Source organism: Sinocyclocheilus rhinocerous, unplaced genomic scaffold (genome assembly GCF_001515625.1).
Source record: "Sinocyclocheilus rhinocerous isolate Xijiao unplaced genomic scaffold, SAMN03320098_v1.1 scaffold1136, whole genome shotgun sequence".
Taxonomy (NCBI): Eukaryota; Metazoa; Chordata; class Actinopteri; order Cypriniformes; family Cyprinidae; genus Sinocyclocheilus; species Sinocyclocheilus rhinocerous.
This window is the reverse complement of record NW_015647033.1, coordinates 942042-961073: the sequence shown is the minus strand read 5'-3', so window position 1 is coordinate 961073 and position 19032 is coordinate 942042. Positions and strand designations below refer to the sequence as shown.

Below are 19032 nucleotides of genomic sequence, written 5' to 3'. Positions count from 1 at the left end.
TAATGATAACAGAAAAAAAAAAAAAAAAGGAAACAGATGAAAAGTAGACTAATCATAGGCTAGTGGATATGTAAAATTGTAAGCACGAAGCTCAGTATTTACTGTGTGACTGCCTCTGGGCAATACTGAAAGGAAAAACACACAAACATGCTCACACAGTAAAAATCCATGTATGATACTATGAACATGTCCAGTACTAACTGAATGTTTGCTAGAGGGCATGTGTGTTAAAGACGCTGACCTGCACATCGAAAGGTTGAGGTGAAAAAGTTCACCTGTCCTCTGATGGACAGAAAATCAACAAACACATCTCAAGCCCATCTGCGATGACATCCCTTTCCATTCAACCTGACTCGTGGGCCACATTTATAAAAAATAAATAAAAAAACAAACAAACATGTACAAACTCGCTAATGGCAGTAGAAGGAGATATAATTGACAGCTTTTAAATCCTGTTCGTAGGACCTGCTAACCATGGGTTGAGGTCAGTCGGCATGGCTCTCAATTCCCCGTTTCACTTGCCAGTTTTAAATCTTGGCTCAATCTCTATTGCAGAAAGAGCGATTGGACATTTAACATTGTTGTATTTATCAAGGGTGTAGAGCGAGTATGCCGCACTGGAGAATTGAATCTCTCTGTCTCATTTGGCTTGGGCCAACATTACCACATGTCCACCATTTAGTTAAAGACAGAGCCAAATGCTTCTTTTCTCCTCCCGTATATCTCGGCTTTATCCAGCAGCCAGACAGTTTGCCGGTCCCTCCTCTCCACTGATGGGACTTAGAGACCGTGGAATCTTGCCACGTGAGAATCTCCCAGACATGTGCTGGAGTCAGGCGTCTTGGGAAGCAGGGCCAGAGAGGAAACAGGTCACGGTGGGAGAAGTAGAATGAGCGCGGCTGACAGCATTGTGACACACTGCATTATCTTTCCGCAACCCCTCATCCATCTTTTTTTTTTCTCTGTTTCACGCCACACACTGCAATTCTGCCTCAAAAACAACAGATTTTCATGCAGCGGATCTCAAATGATTCATTATGTGCACAATGAGCCTGTGCATTAAATAACACATGCAGATGTATTTTAATGCATTTTAATGATTATTTCCCAGAATGTATGATGCGATAAACACACACGTGATGGGTTTTTATCTGGTATTGAAAAGAATTACACGATATCACGGCTGGTTATCAGTTTACGTCACATGTAGATCTCTGGGATAGCGTCTGTCTATCAACCCCTGGGACTCAAGGGAGAAGGATCAGAGTCTGTCTTGCCCCATTTTGTATCGTCATCATCTTCAGAGCAGACGTGCAATTTTTAGAGACAGATGACGCCCTCAGTTGGATAATCCAAACATTTTTAATTCCAGGGAAATGAAGAGAAACAATGAAAGCGTGAGAGGAAAATAAGAGACAGAAAAAAAGAAATTGCAATACAGAGAGAAAGAGAGTCTGTGAGTGTGTTCTGTTTTGGTCCGCCAGGGGAAGAAACACTGTATGCATGAGTGGCAAAAGAATTCAGTCAAATCTATAATGAGGATCTTGATGGAATAAATCTCTGACACAAAATCAAAGATGGACGAATATTGATGTGGGGCTGCGTGGTGCTGCCTGCAGGATGAAGTATAGAAAATAGAACAGAATTGAATAGAATTGAACAGAATTCATAACATTAATAAGTAGTATAATATATGAAATATTAATTCTATTATTAGCAAATTAATAGTTTGTGTCTATTCAAATATATGAATAATACAAAACATTTCTATCTACATACATGTACAGTACATTAATGATCTGTTAACCAGTAGAATATAACCATTTAATATCATTCATTAATAATAAAAAAATATAATACAAATATTTTAAAATGCTTAACAGATCATAGTTTGTCCAAATATATCAATAAAACAAAATATTTGTATCATAATATTATGATTAAATGTACATTAATAATCTGTAAAGGAGCAGAATAGAACATCATAATTTTCATATATCTATTATATAATAAAAAATAATCTAATAACAAAAGAACCATTTCACAGTAACATTCATTATTAAGTAATGTTATATAATTATTAGCTAATGCTTGGATAGTTTGTCTATTCCAATATATGAAAGAAACATTTCTAGCTATATAGATTTATATTAATCTGTTAAGCAAAACATTAAAAAGGACCACTTCATTACATTCATTAAGTAATACAATACATACAAGTAATACACAAATATATATATATATATATATATATATATATATATATGAATTCTGCTTGGTATGTAATAAATGTAAACAAGTTATTTTCTAAATTAACAGTTTGTTTTTTTCTAATGCACTGCACAAGTCACAGGGCACTTCATAATTTGTCATGTCTAGTGGGTGTGTGAACTAGTCTATATAGTCCAGGCAGGCTTCAGCTGAAATAACTTTCTGGTGAAAAGAGAGCATATCTCTGAAGGGTTGAAGACTTCACTAATTTTCAATCAGTGTGTGGATTATCTATCATAACCTCAAGGGTCTGGACTCAATCTCGGAGAGAGTAGTGAAGTGGGGCAGAGATTTTTCCCTGGATAAAATCAATCTCTTTGGGATACCAGCCTTCACCTCACTTTACTGCTAACACTGAAAGCGAATGTCCATTTGAGCCGGGGCTGGGGGCCAAGTAAACCCTATCAGAGCCGAGTGAAGGGCTGCAAGGATATTGGGGGCTAAGGTGGTATATGGAGCTCAGCTGCTGGTCAAATGTATATCTCAGATCACAAACAGGGTTCCTCAACTTCCCAAAATAATCAGCACAAATCAAAGTCTCAAATCAGTCTATCCATATTGTCCAAAGAGAGTCAAATCACTTTAGGGAATAGACAAAAATCACCAAAAAAGTAAATAAATAAATAAAATTATCCCCACTCTAAATACCATCTAAATTAAACTACTCTGGGATTTTGACTATTGGCTTATAATATGGGTCAGAATACAATTTACCTCATCAGTTCTTATGGACATCCCCCCAGTTTCATTTGCCTTCAAAACAACTGCAAACAAACTTCTAAGAAAAAGAACAGCTTCGCCGAACCAGGAAAGAACAATACCTTTGGTCCAAAACATGCCTATAAATCCAATTTCACTCATTTATGTGTTCCTTCTCCATTGTTGTGGGTTGAGACTTAGAAAAAACAGATTGCACTGTGTGTTTTTGTACAATAGTGCTCTTGCTGTAATATGTTCACTTCTGCCCAAAGGACTCGAGTAGTTATTAGGTATTTGTTTTCTTGCTCCATTAAGTTGATGCATTATTTATGTGGAGAGAAGCCGCACAAACAATGCAATGTCAAGAAATTAATGCTGCCAAATAATTTCCCCATTATTTTGCCATTTATGGAAGAGTGCCTTTGAAACTCCTCCAGTTGGAAAAATGAATTGAGCCGGCACAACATTATTATATTTCGGTAATCTGTATACTGAGTGGGACCGTTACGTTCTCTCGGCTATGAAGTTGCATGACTGTAGTGTCGCGTACTTGCTAAATTCGCACTAAGCTTCTTGGGCGTTTGACACATCTGTTGGCTCCATGCCACACTTCTATTCCAAATGGGACACTGTTATCTCAATCCCCAACGCACCTCCTCTTCATCTTATTATGGCCTGACCAAAAGTCTCTTCCAGGAAAACAGTTGACATTTGTTGTGCCTTCTGAGAAAACCATATAATCCTGAACAGAGTAAATCCAATTTCTCAGCACTGCATTATGTGTACAGATTTTTTTTGCAGACTTTCAGATAGCAGCATGTGAAATTATTATAGCCCCGAAAGCCAGGTTAGATCTACCAGACACTTGTTTATGCCATATTTTGTAGCAATCTTATTTACTTTAAAATGCATCCACTCTCATTAAAGGGATAGTTCACCCAAAAATGAAAATGTTGTTTTGGACCGCATTGACTTCTACTGTATGGCCAAACAGTTTTTCAAAATACGTTCTTTTGTGTTCAAAACAAAGGAAGTCAAATAGGTTTTGAATGACATGAAGGTGAGTAAATGATTTTTAGGTAACTATCCCTTGAAGCAAAACTGGCAAATAAGAAACCATAAAATCAACCTACCTGAGTATAAAATGCTCAACTGGCGATGTGCTTGATAGGAACACATAGAAAGTGGCAGTGTCTGTGGTCTTCAGTGGTTTCGAAGACATCTGGATGATGACGGCTCCTCCGAGGCGTAATCGCATAAACGTGGGGTTTCTAGGAGGTGATCGCAGGAGGTTTACAGTCCCAATCCTATTCATAGAGGTTCCATAGATCTGCCGTCCCAGGTCACCATGCTGTGGACCCCTTCTTATCTTGCTCTCTTGCGGGACACACTGACCACTGGGACTGGGTCTGATCTGGTAGTAAAGTTCAGCAACATTTCCTCTTTGATCGCCTCTCTGCTCCCAGCTCGACCTGCCACCTCCAGGGTTGAATCAGGCTGGCTCAGGCTTCAGGTGCACCAAGCAGAAGCCACCATCTGCCGAGATGGAGCAGCTGTCCCTGACCTCCCTGGATTCCCAGAAGGCGTATGCCGTAACACAAAGGTACCCTCCTTCATTCTGTCCTGGGATGTTTTGCATCGGGCCCTCGCTCATATCCTCCTATTACCGGTTGCATAAAACAACACATACAGGGCAGGCGTAGAAGAACGTACTTGTCGGGCCAGTATAAACGGTTGGATCCTGGGGCCAGTGTGGATCATATGCAGTGGTATAGACTGCTCCAAAGACATGGGACCATAGCTGACATTGATGGCTGGCTGGCCAGTGAGTCCAGTGAGGATGAAAGGTTGCCTTTGTGCCCGCAGGCTGGAGTTGTCCATTACGTCCTGCCTGGTGTCTCTGAGGAGGAGGTAGTCTGCATTGATGATTTGATAGTTCACACTTGGAAGAACAGCGATAGGGGACAGGGATCTTGGGTCATCTGACAACTCCACAACCTTCATTCCTTGAGGACGAAACAGATTAAGCATAATAGAGCATAAGTATAAGAGAGTATAAAGTATTAATGCAATTTCCAATACAGGTTGTACACATCACATAACCCTACTGGCCCCAATAGCGCATTTTTCAAATTAGTGGTTTTCAACTGGTTTTGTTTCAGGGACATCAAGTAGCGATCCAACACCATTTCAATGGAATTTCAATGGTTTTATGCTCTTGGCAGCCAAAAATGCGCAGCACAAAAACATTGAGATTGTCTTCACTGCATTTAAGGCCATATAAAGAAGTTTGTATGTTCTTATAACTTGCATAGTTTTCTTAATGGGTTTGGAGGATGAGAACATATCACACAACCTGCCTACGTTGGCATGCACCTATTTAAATGAACTTGAATAAAAAAACATAGTTTAATTGGATACATCTTTTAGGGAAAAAATGCATATAGGATATTGTCTTCGCTAATTTAAAAGCACATCTATTTTACTATCCTAATTATGCATTATTAAATGGTTAGTTGCATTTTATTATTTGCATTTTATTCCTGTCTCCAACTCCAATGCATTTTTGAATCACAGCCCACTAGTTGTGAATGACTGTTCTATAGGAATCTGTACTAATAAAACCTTTCATTCCAAAACACCGCGGCAAGGTTACTTTCACAGAACATTATGCTTGGTAAATATGCTATCAAAACTGTTTTGTATGTTCTAGACAGCTATACCTCAGTGCTCTTGCTATTTCTACATTGCAGAGTTGTATTTCGGAGAAGTCATTTGCTAGATGGCGTTCCTTCCTCATTCAAAGTCAGAGAGAAAAAAAAAAAAGATTGGTCTAAACCTGTCAGCAAAAACCCATCATTCTGTTGCCGTTTGAAACTCTCCCCAATGTGCTAGTCTATAATCTTTTCAGAAAACATTTCCATAGATGTCAAGCCCACAAATTCTTTTTGCTACTTCAATAGCACAAAACACAACATTTCCCCTCTTGGTGTTGGATGATTTGGAATAAAGCAACGCAGGGGGAGGCAAAAATAGTCAACATCACTCTGATCAGGCATACTGTGTGTCCGAACAAGCAGCTTGTCAAATCACTCATCTGGGAGAGATGCTTTAACCTTTACCTTCTGACAGGCTGCAAGGGCTACATTGCCTTCTGATTGCTAAAGTGCAGCATTGAAAAGCTGAAGGTTGATCTTGACATGCTGTGCGTTTTTGGAGGAGTTTGTCAAATGCCGATCCATGTGTCATACTGATACGTGAATGAATGTGATTGCTATTCCTAAAAGAAAATCCTTCAAGTAAGGCAACAACAACTTGAAAAAACTTGATTATATTTGTTTATATTTGAATATACATTTTACTGAAATAATGCACATATTGTGTTTGCATTAGGGCATCCCACTATACTAGCGCGTAGGTTCAAAGAAAAAATTATTTCATAGTTTTTTTTATTGAATTTTCAATTGATCTGATTTTTCACACTACATTTTCTTTTAAAGCAGCACTATGTAACTTTTTCTGTGTTCAAAATTTGCAAAATGTATATAATGAGCAAGTACATCATGAATTAATCTTCCAAACCGCGTTTTTGTCTTATTCCGAATCACTACGGTACACTTATAATAAGAACTTATATTTGGACTATTGTAGCCTGGTCGGGTCGTCACCGCTGCGGAGTAACACATACCTGCGTTAATCGCCATAGACATAAACTGTTTCATGCTCTAAAAGAACCAACACACTATATTAACAAAAATTTGTAATATAATAAACTATAAATATTTTATCTACATGCCAAAGTGCAAAATAAAATGTTCAGTGATAAAAAAAAAATAAGGGCTGACAAAGAAGTAACCAGAGAGAGTCGTTTCTTGCAAGGCAGTTTTATCTGCTTGTATTTTATATTAAACACCTGATATGTGTACCTGGAATAGTTTTTTTGCAGCCTCTGTAAGTAGATTATACACAACTCCCTGGACGACACTTGAAGGTGATCAACTTCCAGTTGAAAAGAGCATGTTTAAATAAGGTGAGTGAGCCCACAACAGGACATTTTAAGCATTATAAATCTGTATAGTTCTTAGAGAAGATCATTGGGAGGAAAAAATTCCATTATAGTCCTACAGAACATTGTATGAATTCATAGACAATCCTCACTTCTGTCCGTTTTAAAATCTATCTTCATTTATGTTTTAGGTATACTTAGTAAAACTAATATTTTTAGAAATATTTTTAAACTGATTTATGTTTGAGCTTTAATTTCCAGTCTGTTAAATCAGGTTATCTCTGCCTATCAAGCTACACTTTGCTAATCAATGTGATGATTTGTCCTACTGGCATCCTATTGATGTATAGAAAAGCATACAGTCAAATAAACAATATATTTGCATCTCAGACTAGGAATCTCATGTGTGAAAGTGATGTTTCAAAGTAGGTTAATGGCTGAGCCCAAGGGTAAAAATGGACTACTGTCTGTGCAGTGTCTAAGAACATTAGGCCAAACGTGACTGAGTTTGCACAGCTCAAACTAGGACTGAGCCTCTGCACTGATGGCAAGCCTATTTGTCAGTCTCTCTCATTTTTAAATTGCTGCTTTTGGCATTACTAAAAACTCCACAGCATATAATTTCCAAATTAGGAGCTTTCTAAGTATGGTTTTATTCAATGTGAATCAAGACGATTTGAGAAAAATCCCCTCCTCTCAGTTTCACTATTAAAAACATAGCATAGACTTTAAAACAACTGTGATAAAGTTTTAATTCCACAATTAAATAATCAACTTGAAGTAATAACTAAGCAGCTATTTGCATTCTGCAAGTAATTATATAAGCAAATTGCAATTAAATCTATATTTACTTTGAATGCAAAGCAATATTAATAGCCATATGAATCCAAAGAAACATTTATATTAATAATGGTCGCTTAATCACATACAAAAAGTTACTTCCAATAAAGTTCACAACTCAGGTTACAATTTAAATATGCAAATAACTGATATTAATGCAAACATTTTCACAGGTCTTTCAGCTCATACACTCATACAGTAGATTCTGAAATCATTCATGATAAATGATAAGACATGGCTATTTGTGGCCAAACAACTGCAATAAAGTCCATCTCTACCCGGATAGTCTGATGCAAGATATTATTAAATTATAAAGAATTGATATTAAATTATATAGAAATCTCCAACAGCAGGAAATGACGGATATGAGAGGAATGTCTTACCTTCAGCACAGGATAGGCACAACGCTATAACCATCAGCAACATTGTGCTCGTTTGTACAAACAAGCACAAACTGGAGCCTAAATTACTTTATTCCTCTAATGCATTCCTTAAATAAACAAGAAAAAAAATAATGAAGTGAGCTTTAAAATAAATTTACAAATCAAAGAAAGAAAGTGAACGTGGTGCCCTCACATGACATTAAAAGTAAAATCAGTTGTCATGGCAGACAACGGACTCAAACTTGATCACTTATGAGTAGCAAAATACACAAACTAAAAAAAAAAAAAATACAGGTTAAAGTTAAAACTAAGCGCTGACACGATTCACGTGCTGCTGTTTCTGGACCTCACGTTCATCTGAGTCTGAACGATTAGATGTCACAAGCATAATCCTCAGCAAATGAAATACATGTGCGCGTTATGTTGTCCTGAAGCCCCTCAATCTTGCCTGTCACTGTCATGTGGGCAGACAACCAGCAATACCAGTGATATTAACTTAAAAGATGACCCTTGAACGAGCGTCAGATGATTTCAAGCAACTAACAGTCTCTGCAATGTGAATTTATGAAAAACGTGCAGTAGTAAAAATTATCAATTGTTTCATGGTAATAATATGGTTGTGTAATAAATGTAAAAGATCCAAGTATAAAATCTGAGGTATAAGGCAAAAAATATTTAAATAGTATTTTATTACTTGAACTTTGTGTTCAACTAGGCTATAGCTGAAGTTATATTATGTAGCTTACAAACACTTCAGTGGCTTCAGAGTGCTGCGGTGTAGCGCGCAAGCGTCCCCTGTTGACAGACAAACTGTCCTAAGCAAAAACAAATTTGTCTGGAAATAGCTACACACAGAAAAACTGGAAATTTACAAAAAAGACAGGCCAGCGTGACTATTACAGTTCGCTTTGAGATGTTCATCAAAATAAAGGATAAGTGCTCTTTTGCAAAATGTGGCGAGGCTAGTTCATACTTTTTACTCCAGTGAAAGTAAATTTATGTAGCCTATGTTGTGGACACATACCTTAAGTTTTAACATTTCCATTGTTTCTCCGTGAGTTAAAAATGCAGTTTTTTTACAGTGACAGGGCATTTTACACACTAGGCTACATGGGGATCCTGGCTGGCATTAAACAGCCCCGCCTTGCCAATTTGTCTCGTTAGTCATGACATTCTCGTTATTACTGCGACTTCATGATTTACATGGAGCTATTTTGGTTATTTTAAATATACACCCATGCTATACACCCTGTAAAGGGACTTGGACAGTAGGCCACAAAAGTACTGCCATATTAAATAACATGACAGCGAAAACCATGAACAGCACTAGGTTATATATATATATTATCTATATATAAAAAATAAAAAAAATAAAAAACTAGTTTATATATATATAAACTAGTTTTTTTTTTTTTTTTTTAAATATATAGATTTTTGAACTAGGTTTTTGAATTTAACATACAAAACCACTGCTGTGAGAAATTGGATGTTTGACTCAAACCCTTATAGTCACTGATATATAGCCCTTGAGACAACTTACCAGTGTGACAACTATTTTTCATATAGCTTTAGTCACATATTGAAATATCTTTGGTAGAAGTCAATGCATCATTATGACACGTTAGGTTATATATTCCCCAAGAGATATACTTTAGCTTTTTTACTTTATATTCAGAGTCAGTATGAATCACTAAACACTCTGTGATTTCTGACTAAAGAAGATCTCACTAAAGGGAGCGTCATCAATCTCCTGTCAGTCAGAACACACAGTATGACCTGTACCTTTGCTGCTCTTTAGTGCTTGATGGCATCTTTCGCCAGTACGAAGCAGGATTTTATGTCCTACTCTTTGAAAAGTGCCACAAATTCCTCTGCAAGGACACACACTTTAATGCAAAGAATAAATCAAAGGACCGCTCATGCCAAACGCTGCGTAAGAGCAGACTGGGTTGTAAAAGTTAGTGCCCTCGTGCAAAGGTAAAAACTTATGCAATGGATATTATGCGTTTAGCTTGTGAATCTCGAGATGCAGCTATGCATTTTATCTGAATCAGATCAGCTACTACTAGATCCCTCCAGTTGCAGTGCCTTTGCTGGAGTGCTTTTGAAAATGAATATTCCCCCATGGCCCAGCTTACATACCATTATCATTTCAGCCCCATCTGCTCAGATGTCCAGATGTTAGCAGTGTGACAGACCACGGCCGTGAACTGTAATACTCAAAGGTGATCAACAGCTTAGTAGCAATAATATGAAATGGTGGTAAGTAAACTGTCCCGCCAGTGAGTTTGACCCATTTTGACAACCTATTCCATTTTTTTTTTATGTGAACACAGCTGCACTTTTTTTTTCTTGGTGAGAATCATGTGATGATAGGTTGCCACAGAAACATAGAATGACAGTAAACTTACTTAGAGAATGAAATATACCACAATGACCACATGTATCTCAATCTCACCAACGCCATGACTGTCTCCATTCCGCTAAATTATTAGATCACCTTCCGCACATAAATCAGAATCTTAAATGTCACTGCCAATGTGTTGCATGATAAAAAAAACTGCTCTTTTTATATTTATATTATTAACTTTACAAAAATACAGATGAGGGCAGAATTTAGTAAAACTGCTATTCCACCTTTTTAGGAAAAAGTGTGTCTCTTTGTTTACAGTGTCACTGCTATGCTAACAAAGTGACAATTGTTAAAAATCACCCAAGTTGGAGGGCAAAGTCAGAGCTGAAGTCATAAAACAACAAATGTATCACTTTTAGCAAACAAAGGCATAGGCCTCCGTCAATCGGAGCAGTAGGAACCCTTTGGAAAAGTAGTAAGGGAGAGTTTGGGAGCCTCAGTCAAAGCCTTTGTGACGTTGATCTATGGATAAAGTTGAGCAGAGGCGCTCTCGCTCAGTGTGAGCTGAATTTCTATGCAGGTGATGAATGAATGCGCTCTGCAGTGCGTGTCGTGGATTTATATCACTCTGCTCCCTACAGGATGGAGAGATAAGTTACTGCTAACCTGCAATGTCTTTCTACACCTGTGATCACCGTGTGCTCGGTTCGCTTCAATTACTATAAATTTGCTGAAAGTTATTTTAGTTTTGTAAAAGGTCAGCCTTGCAAATTCCTGCTCAGATCTTACATGGCAGACGTCTTCCTTCAAAGTGACGCTGAAAGCCTATGATAGAAGTAAGTGGACATTAACTGCAGATGAAGCCTCAAGCAAGGCTTCAGTGTACCAGTATTCAGTATTAGTAGGGAGTCTCAGCATGGACACTGTGGTTCATATAAGGAGACTCGCGTCTCAGTCAAAACATATTCATGAAGACAATGACAAATGTGCGCAATTGTGTCCAACCCTGACCCATCCAATGAGTTACCTGCTATTGAACACACCTCTGTCATTCAGGGGTCAGTAAGACACTGCTCTCTGAAAAGGAGCTGCTTTACAGCCTCTGAAATATTCACGAAAAGCAGCAGGAAGATGAATGGGCGCCCGTGTCCCCGCTCAGGGCCCTTGTTAAAAGACAGCGTTGATCGAGAGGTCAAAGCCGGAGAGAATTTTAAACATCCATTGGTCCAGGGCCCCCCGGGATCATTACAGCTCACTCCTGAATGGAAGGAGAGTCGAGCCAAGAGAAAGAGAAGCCTAGCGTGGTGATATACGAGCATAATCATTTCTCGCTCTCCTCCTTTTTTTCTGTAGGCAGGGCTGGCCCGCACTTCATCCTCTTGCATTTTGGTACTGCCTATTCCGCTGAAACCTCTGCAGCAGGCTCAAGCACTTTCCTTTCCTCTCAGCAGCCTTTTTAAAGAGAAACTTTACCCCAAAATGAGAGTTCTGTCATTATTTTTCACCCTCATGTTTCTCAAGTGCTTATTTTTTTCCATTGAACACAAAATTAGAACATTTTGAAGAATGGTTATGCAGCGCTTGCCATATAACAACAATTCAGTTCACCAAAAATAAAATAGTTCTGTCATTATTTTCTTACCCTCATGTTGTTTCCAAACCTCAAGGTGGTCATTTTTCCATGGAACACAAAGGTAGAAATTTTTGCAGAATTGTTTTGCAGCTCTTACCATATAACAACAGATGAATTCAACAAAAATAAAATAGTTCTGTGCAAGTATAATAATAATAATAATAATAATAATAAAAGCACTTCTTATTTGATTATGTCACATGCAATATCCAATGCAACACAACATTTTTCTAATATGGACTAAATATAATCAGTTTATTATGTTATATTACTTAGATCTAATTTAAGTTTATTTTTTTCAGTTTTGGTTACACAAAGTCATTGTATGACTTTAGAAGACAAGTCATATGACCTATACTTTTACAGTGTTTTTACAGTGTTGACAGACTTTGGTCACAATGAACTGTTGTTTTTTTTCTTTCTCAGAAATATCTACTTCTTGTGTTCCATGGAAAAAAATAACAACATACAGCTTTGATTGATGGATTTTTGGGTGAACTATTCCTTTAACTGACCATATTGTTTATTAAATGCTTTTAATTTTTAAACACTACAGTGTGAGTAACACCAGCCTGATGCAAAAAACAAACAAAAGCAGGATGACACCTCAGAAGCGGATAAACTAGACAATTATAATCTTAGAATGTGCTGCTCTATTCTTTTTAAAGTAGATCATTATAAGACACAGCAGTCACAATATCTACAAATAATCACCAGGTCTGCTGCCTGGTTGGAACCCATCATTAAATGTGATAAATGTGGCTCTTGGAATATGATGACAGAGTTGAGAAAAGCGCACCCTTCATCCACAACACAGAAATATTAATTCACTCACCTTACCCATGATGCCTTAAGTGAGAAGTACCAAGATACTGAGGTCACTGCTGCCATCTACTGGGTTGTCTCTATATTTATTGTGGAGTTTTCTGTTGGGACATGCTATGTGATTTGCCAAGACAATTTCAAGTCTGATCTTGAAAAATATCACATTTATTTTCATAGAAAATGTATATTTTACACAGTTCTACACATGCACAGCCACACAATAGTCCATATCAGTAAATATAGACCAACAAGTACTTTTTTCTCTTTAATTCACAGAACAAGCACAGAATTGCAGTCTTGAGCATCTTTTCTTGAAGACACCATGGAGAACACTTACACTGTAGAATATTAAATCTTAAAGCACTAAAAAAGTCTGAAAATCTGTAAATTAAGTATAAACATTTATAAATTATCTACAAATGGTGTACAAAAGAGTAACCGAGAAATGAATTATAACATCCAGTCACAAACGAACACTTGGGATTTATGATAATAATAGAGATATTTCTGTTAAATGAAAATATATGTAATCTCTTTTATTTTTCTTTTGGCAAAATGATGTTGCAAGCTATACAGGCAGCTGAACATTTCATACATTGCCTTTTGGCTATCCAACCTTTTTTTTTTTTTTTATTAGAACCCTCCATGTTTTTCGTCTACAACAAATAAACTCCATTCACCCCAATTTTTAATTAAAATGCTTAAATATAGTATACTTTTATTATAATCTTTTTTAAAGATAAAAAAAAAAAAAAACCAAACACACACAGTATTTACCCTGGATCAAACCATTCAAGAGTGCAATCTAAATCCAACTGGCCACATTATTGTGAGATGCCACCAAATGTTGGCTCAACCTCGCATTTCCAGTTGCAGAGGCAAGATGTTTTGTGTTAATGCAAGAGATGTTGCCCCTTATGTAAACTACTAGATTATAGCTTGAGACAACTGAGCTATCATAGGTAGTTTTGCCTGAGGGTATTACTTAACCTGCATTTTGGCAGCTGAGAATATGTATTATAAAGTCCTCAGCAAAGAGACTATCACAAGGAGTTTGATTCTACCATAGCAAGCTAAGACCTCAGGAAAAACAGCCAATGATAACAGCAGCAAGGATATGTCATTTAAGCCTATAGATTATGTTCTCATAACCAGCCATGACCCATTAGTGTAAACCAGTGTTAAAAGGGTTGTTTACCCAAAAATGAAAGTGTCATTCTAACCTGTATGATTTCTTCTTCTGTGAAACATAAAAGAAGATGGGCCTATTTTGAAGAATGTTGGCATCTGAACAGTTTTCCATTGTACGGACTAAAGAGAGAGAGTGAGAGCAATTTCTCAAAATATCTTCTTTTATGTTCCACAGAATAAAGAAAGTCATAGAGTTTTGGAATGACGTTAGGGTGGGTAGCCTAAATAATGACAAATTTCATTTTTGGATGAAAATCCGTTTATACAGAACGCATTCTTGTGTTTAAAATGGAATGGCAAAGAACACAGTGTTTCTATGCATGTAGTCAAACTACTTTTGCTTTTTAAAAACAAACGAGAGAGAGTGTCAAATGTCAGTCTTTCGCATGTTTACATTGAAAAACGATTTTTTTTTTAAAAACATTGCAAAAATGCATTCTGTGTAAACCGGCCCTCAGAAAGTGAAATTCGAGGAGACACCTAGACACCATCTTTGCTTAAATATTTCTTTTTCTGAAGACGACACCACCCTTATTGAAAGGAACAGGAAACAACTTGTAATTAGCAGCACGTCACATTATCACAAAAGTTTTATTTGTCCCTTTTCAGTTGTAAGGGGTTGCACGAACATGGATGCAGAGGGGAGACACACACACACACACACACACACACACAAACCATTCACCAAAACACAATGAATTGTGCATTGAAAGGCAAACACAGAAACTTTTCATTGTATTTTTATAACTTTAGAGTCATTCTCGTGATAAACGCAGGAAAGGGAGCTCTTAGAGCAAGCAAAAGGGAGGATACTTGGCAAAGACTGATGTATGGAGACATCAGATGTACTTACTGAGTTTAGATGAAGGCCACAGCAATGTTTAAAAGGATTTGCTCATAGACTGTTCTGGTCAGTTATGCCATTTTGCACCTTGCGCATCATTCTATGGAAATACTTCTTTTGATTGTGGTCCTTTTTGTTTCGGACTAATGCTCTTAATATGGTCTGGCGGTTTTTTATCATTTACTGCTATTTGACTGACAATGTCAGACCATATTTAAAGTGCTTTTTGAACTGTTTTTATCACCAAGTGCTATACCAAACTTTAAAATCTATGAGATTAAATATTTCATTCAAAATCCAGCACTTTGATTTGAAATTATAATTGAAGGAATTCCTTAAATATTAATAATATCTCTGTCCTCTACATGCTTTCATTCTGACAGCCAATTACATATGAGTGACATATGAGTGACATCTTTATATATGTCATTCCTTTTCATCTGGATATTAGTGCTGTTTAGATTACAAATTTTTTGTGTGTGTGAGGAAAAAAAAATCACCGTAGACTTTTCTGAAACACTGGGGATTGTGAGATTAAATATTTCATTCAAAATCCAGCACTTTGATTTGAAATTATAATTGAAGGAATTCCTTAAATATTAATAATATCTCTTTGTCCTCTACATGCTTTCATTCTGACAGCCAATTAGCAAGCTCACTGACATATGAGTGACATCTTTATATATGTCATTCCTTTTCATCTGGATATTAGTGCTGTTTAGATTACAAATTTTTTGTGTGTGTGAGGAAAAAAAAATCACCGTAGACTTTTCTGAAACACTGGGGATTGGTGGTTTCCCTTTTGAGAGAGAAATCTGTATTTGTAGCCATATGAATTTGAAATCAATCTCATACTTTTACTTTGAGAACTTTTGGAGCAGTTTCTTCCCCTTAGAGAGCAGTCCTTTTTTCTTTTTAGATGTCAGGTCTCGTGGACCCCTGGCAGGGCTCAGCGACCTGACTGGGCCAACGGGAAGCAAAGGACGCACAGTGGGAGAGGCGGGTCTTCCAGGGGCCGGAGCTGGCACTGAACTTTCCACAGGCACCTAATGAAACATCCACGGGGAAGGGAAAATTGTGGGATATTATACAGCAAGACTATATTTTGCCTTATTATCTGCCTTCTTCATACATAACAGTCCAGCTTATGTTCTGAGGTTTAAAACAAATGATCTCAGACTAGAAGAGTGCCAAGAAAGAAAGAGCAAAAATTATATTACTACTCACAGATTGGATCTTTAGAGAAAAGGCAGATAATATGGTTGGTTCCTGAATTAACTCAACTGTTTTATTAAATTTCTTCTTGCCTGCTAATACAGATATGAAATGTGAAAACATTCCTTCATTTAATTTGTGTTTGAATTGTTAGAAACCTCAAAGGGTGAGGGGATTTTATATTGTAAAACAGCATCAAAATAGACAGCACAAGGACTCCACACAGCATGGGAACCAACTGCAGATACCATACAAGTCTAATGCACTGGCACATTAAGCAGAAACGTTTTTTTGTTTGTTTTTTTTAAGATAGAAAACTAAATAAATTTGAAAAATAATCATTTGAATTAATAAACATTAATAAAGGGATAATAAAGGAAGTTCAACCAAAAATGAAAATTTGCTCACTATCAGGCTATTCAATGTACAGTAGTTGAGTTTGTTCCTTGATCAGATTTGGAAATAAAGAACGAGAGTCCAAACAGCTGATAAAAGCATCACAATAATCCACAAGTAATCCACATGACTCCAGTCCATCAATTAATTTCAAAAGCTGTGTATTTGTAAGAAACAAATCCATCGTTAAGGCATTTTAACTTCAAACTTCACTTCTGGCCAAAGAGTCCATAATCCACAGTAACGTTTCCTCCAGTGAAAAAGTCCATCCCCTGTTGTCTTCTCACAGCAAAATCCACAGACATATTTGTTTAGAACTATTTAGGACTGTTTTTGTGTGTAAATGGTGCTTGATCTGTGCATATTTCTCTCCTATTTCAGACAAGATGACCTTTTCACTGGAGGAAGCAATATTATGAATAGAGGACTCGTACTGTATTTTACCCGAATGAAATGGTTTGACATTAAAAATGTCTTGATGGATTAGATCATTACAAATTCTCAACTTTTCGCTTCACAAGACGTTAGTTCATAGAATGGAGTCATGTGGATTACTTGTGTATTATTATGCTTTTATCAGCTGTTTGGACTATCATTATGATGGCACCCATTCACTTTAGGGAATTTCCTTCAAATCTGTTACAGTGAAGAAACAAATTCTTCTACATCTTGGATGGCCAGAGGGTGAGTAAATACATTTTCATCTGGAGGTGAACTATTCCTTTAAGCAGAAAAATCTAAAACAAAATGTATCTTTAGACGACAACAGATCACATTCTTATTCAACTAATGCTACATCCCAATGATATAATTTACCCATAAAAATGCATTAAAAAATTGCATAAAGGCTGCGTATAAAATCCCATGCATGAGACTGATCACTGGTATCGCCAGTTGCCCAACTTACCTAGCAAGACAAAAGTCTGCTAGGACAGGAAATTAACAATATTCCTCAGCTTTTTTTCTTTTTTTGGCAAAGCCGGTGGGGAAAAAAGGAAATTAGAATACAGCAACATCATAAAAAACATAAATCAATTATGAGCAGAAAAAAAACAACAACACCACATACACAAAAACAAATATATGTATTCACTAAATGTCCACTAGCAAAAATACATATTTGTTTTAGTTTTTCATTTATTTAGATTTATTGTAATTACATCATGAATGATATTATTTTAGTCTCTCAGAAAGAGATGGAATGAGTAATATATGTTCTGCTAGTTCATATGATCTAAAAAAAATAGAGTTTTTGGACAATGTGCAATATACAAAAAGAAACAAAGCCTCCTCAAAGAAATACAACATTTGGGGTAATGTAGTTTACTTTTATATAAAAGCTACAGGTCTGTTCTAGAAAAAAAAACAGGCATGCCTCAACTACAAACTAGTTTCCAAATCAGTCTTTTAACAGGGTCACAAATCACGAGCCACAGACCCTATGGACTTCACAAAGCACTTTGACTAATGCAAACAGCTTCACTTAAGTAGGGTTTTGTGTTTCAGTGCAAAAATGCTTTATGCTTTATTCGTAGTCCGGTGCAGGAACGGAATTTGGCCTTTTCCACAGTCCTCTGGCGACCCTCTACGAACATTCGCTTTCTTAATAGAGTCACGTTCGTACCTGTCTCTTTGCAGTGGGCTTTGCTTCTCCCTTTCCTAGAGCAAGAAAGGTTGGACTGGAAATCACCACCACGGTCACATAACGAAAAAACAAACAAGCACAAGAAAACACAGAGACGGCGAGTGAACCGAAACTCAAACGGAGCATGAATGGACACAGGGCCTAGCGCTGAGAACGGCGATGGTGTACCCGTTTGGTCTCTGGGCGCAGTGCCGGTACCGGATTGGGCTCGTCCTGACCGCGGTGGGAGGGAGTGTCCGTCAGATAGACCTCCACGTCATCAGGCACTTCTTCGAGAAAATTGGATGGAACCAAGCCCCGATGTCCATTAAGCTCACCCTGAAAGACAAAAAACAAAACACAATAGTGCTGCAGGCTCAGAATAAAGCAGCGTGAGCAGTCAGCACAACAATGAGACTTACATAATAGAAGCCGTCTTCATCTATATCCCCAAAAACAGCAATGATATCGCCAGCACAGAATGTCAGTTCAGCCTGCCACAGAAAGCACATAATCAGTAACTCCACAGACACGCGTATGCAGCAGATTGAGAACCTGTGAGTGTATAAATAAATAAATGCGAGTGTGTTTAACACCTCAACATCAACGTTTGGCGAGCTCTCTCTGGGGTCGTAGTCATACAGGGCAACCATTCGTCTTGTGGCCACTGGGTGGCGACCTCTCTTATTTTGTTCTGTTGAAGGAGAGAGAATCAGTTCTTCTGTGAGAGAGGCAGGCTATGTTCAAAACAA

General features: G+C 37.2%; 2 protein-coding genes and 1 pseudogene across 6 annotated transcripts in view; all 3 read right to left on the bottom strand.

The window, feature by feature from the left end:
- LOC107708363 (transmembrane protein 132D-like) overlaps positions 1–8533 on the bottom strand; it is a 28725-nt pseudogene extending 20192 nt beyond the window's left edge.
- A 7244-nt stretch (positions 8534–15777) lies between these two features.
- The window catches only part of LOC107708362 (RIMS-binding protein 2-like), a 55370-nt gene continuing 52115 nt past the window's right edge, over positions 15778–19032 (bottom strand). For 4 of the 5 annotated variants that reach the window (XM_016512562.1, XM_016512563.1, XM_016512561.1 and 1 more), the window contains one exon: positions 15778–16091. In XM_016512562.1, the coding sequence (XP_016368048.1) occupies positions 15903–16091 (189 nt within the window). In that variant the 3' untranslated portion in view covers positions 15778–15902. The remainder of the gene's footprint in view (positions 16092–19032) is intronic. The other variant, XM_016512560.1, reaches the window with a different exon arrangement.
- On the bottom strand, positions 18173–18971 carry LOC107708364 (RIMS-binding protein 2-like). The gene is made up of 3 exons (XM_016512565.1): positions 18877–18971; positions 18703–18774; positions 18173–18619 (listed from the first exon to the last, which is right to left on the bottom strand). The coding sequence occupies exons 1-3, from the start codon at positions 18931–18933 to the stop codon at positions 18443–18445; spliced, it is 306 nt and encodes a 101-aa protein (XP_016368051.1). The 5' UTR covers positions 18934–18971; the 3' UTR covers positions 18173–18442.

What these genes read in the sequence shown, in the direction of transcription:
- LOC107708364 (XM_016512565.1), bottom strand. Translation starts at nt 18,933, where the DNA reads ATGGTTGCCCTGTATGACTACGACCCCAGAGAGAGCTCGCCAAACGTT. An exon ending in CGCCAAACGTTGATGTTGAG is followed by an intron (nt 18,775 to 18,876) that starts GTGTTAAACACA and finishes TTTCTGTGGCAG; the next exon opens with GCTGAACTGACATTCTGTGC. An exon ending in ATGAAGACGGCTTCTATTAT is followed by an intron (nt 18,620 to 18,702) that starts GTAAGTCTCATT and finishes TTTGTCTTTCAG; the next exon opens with GGTGAGCTTAATGGACATCG.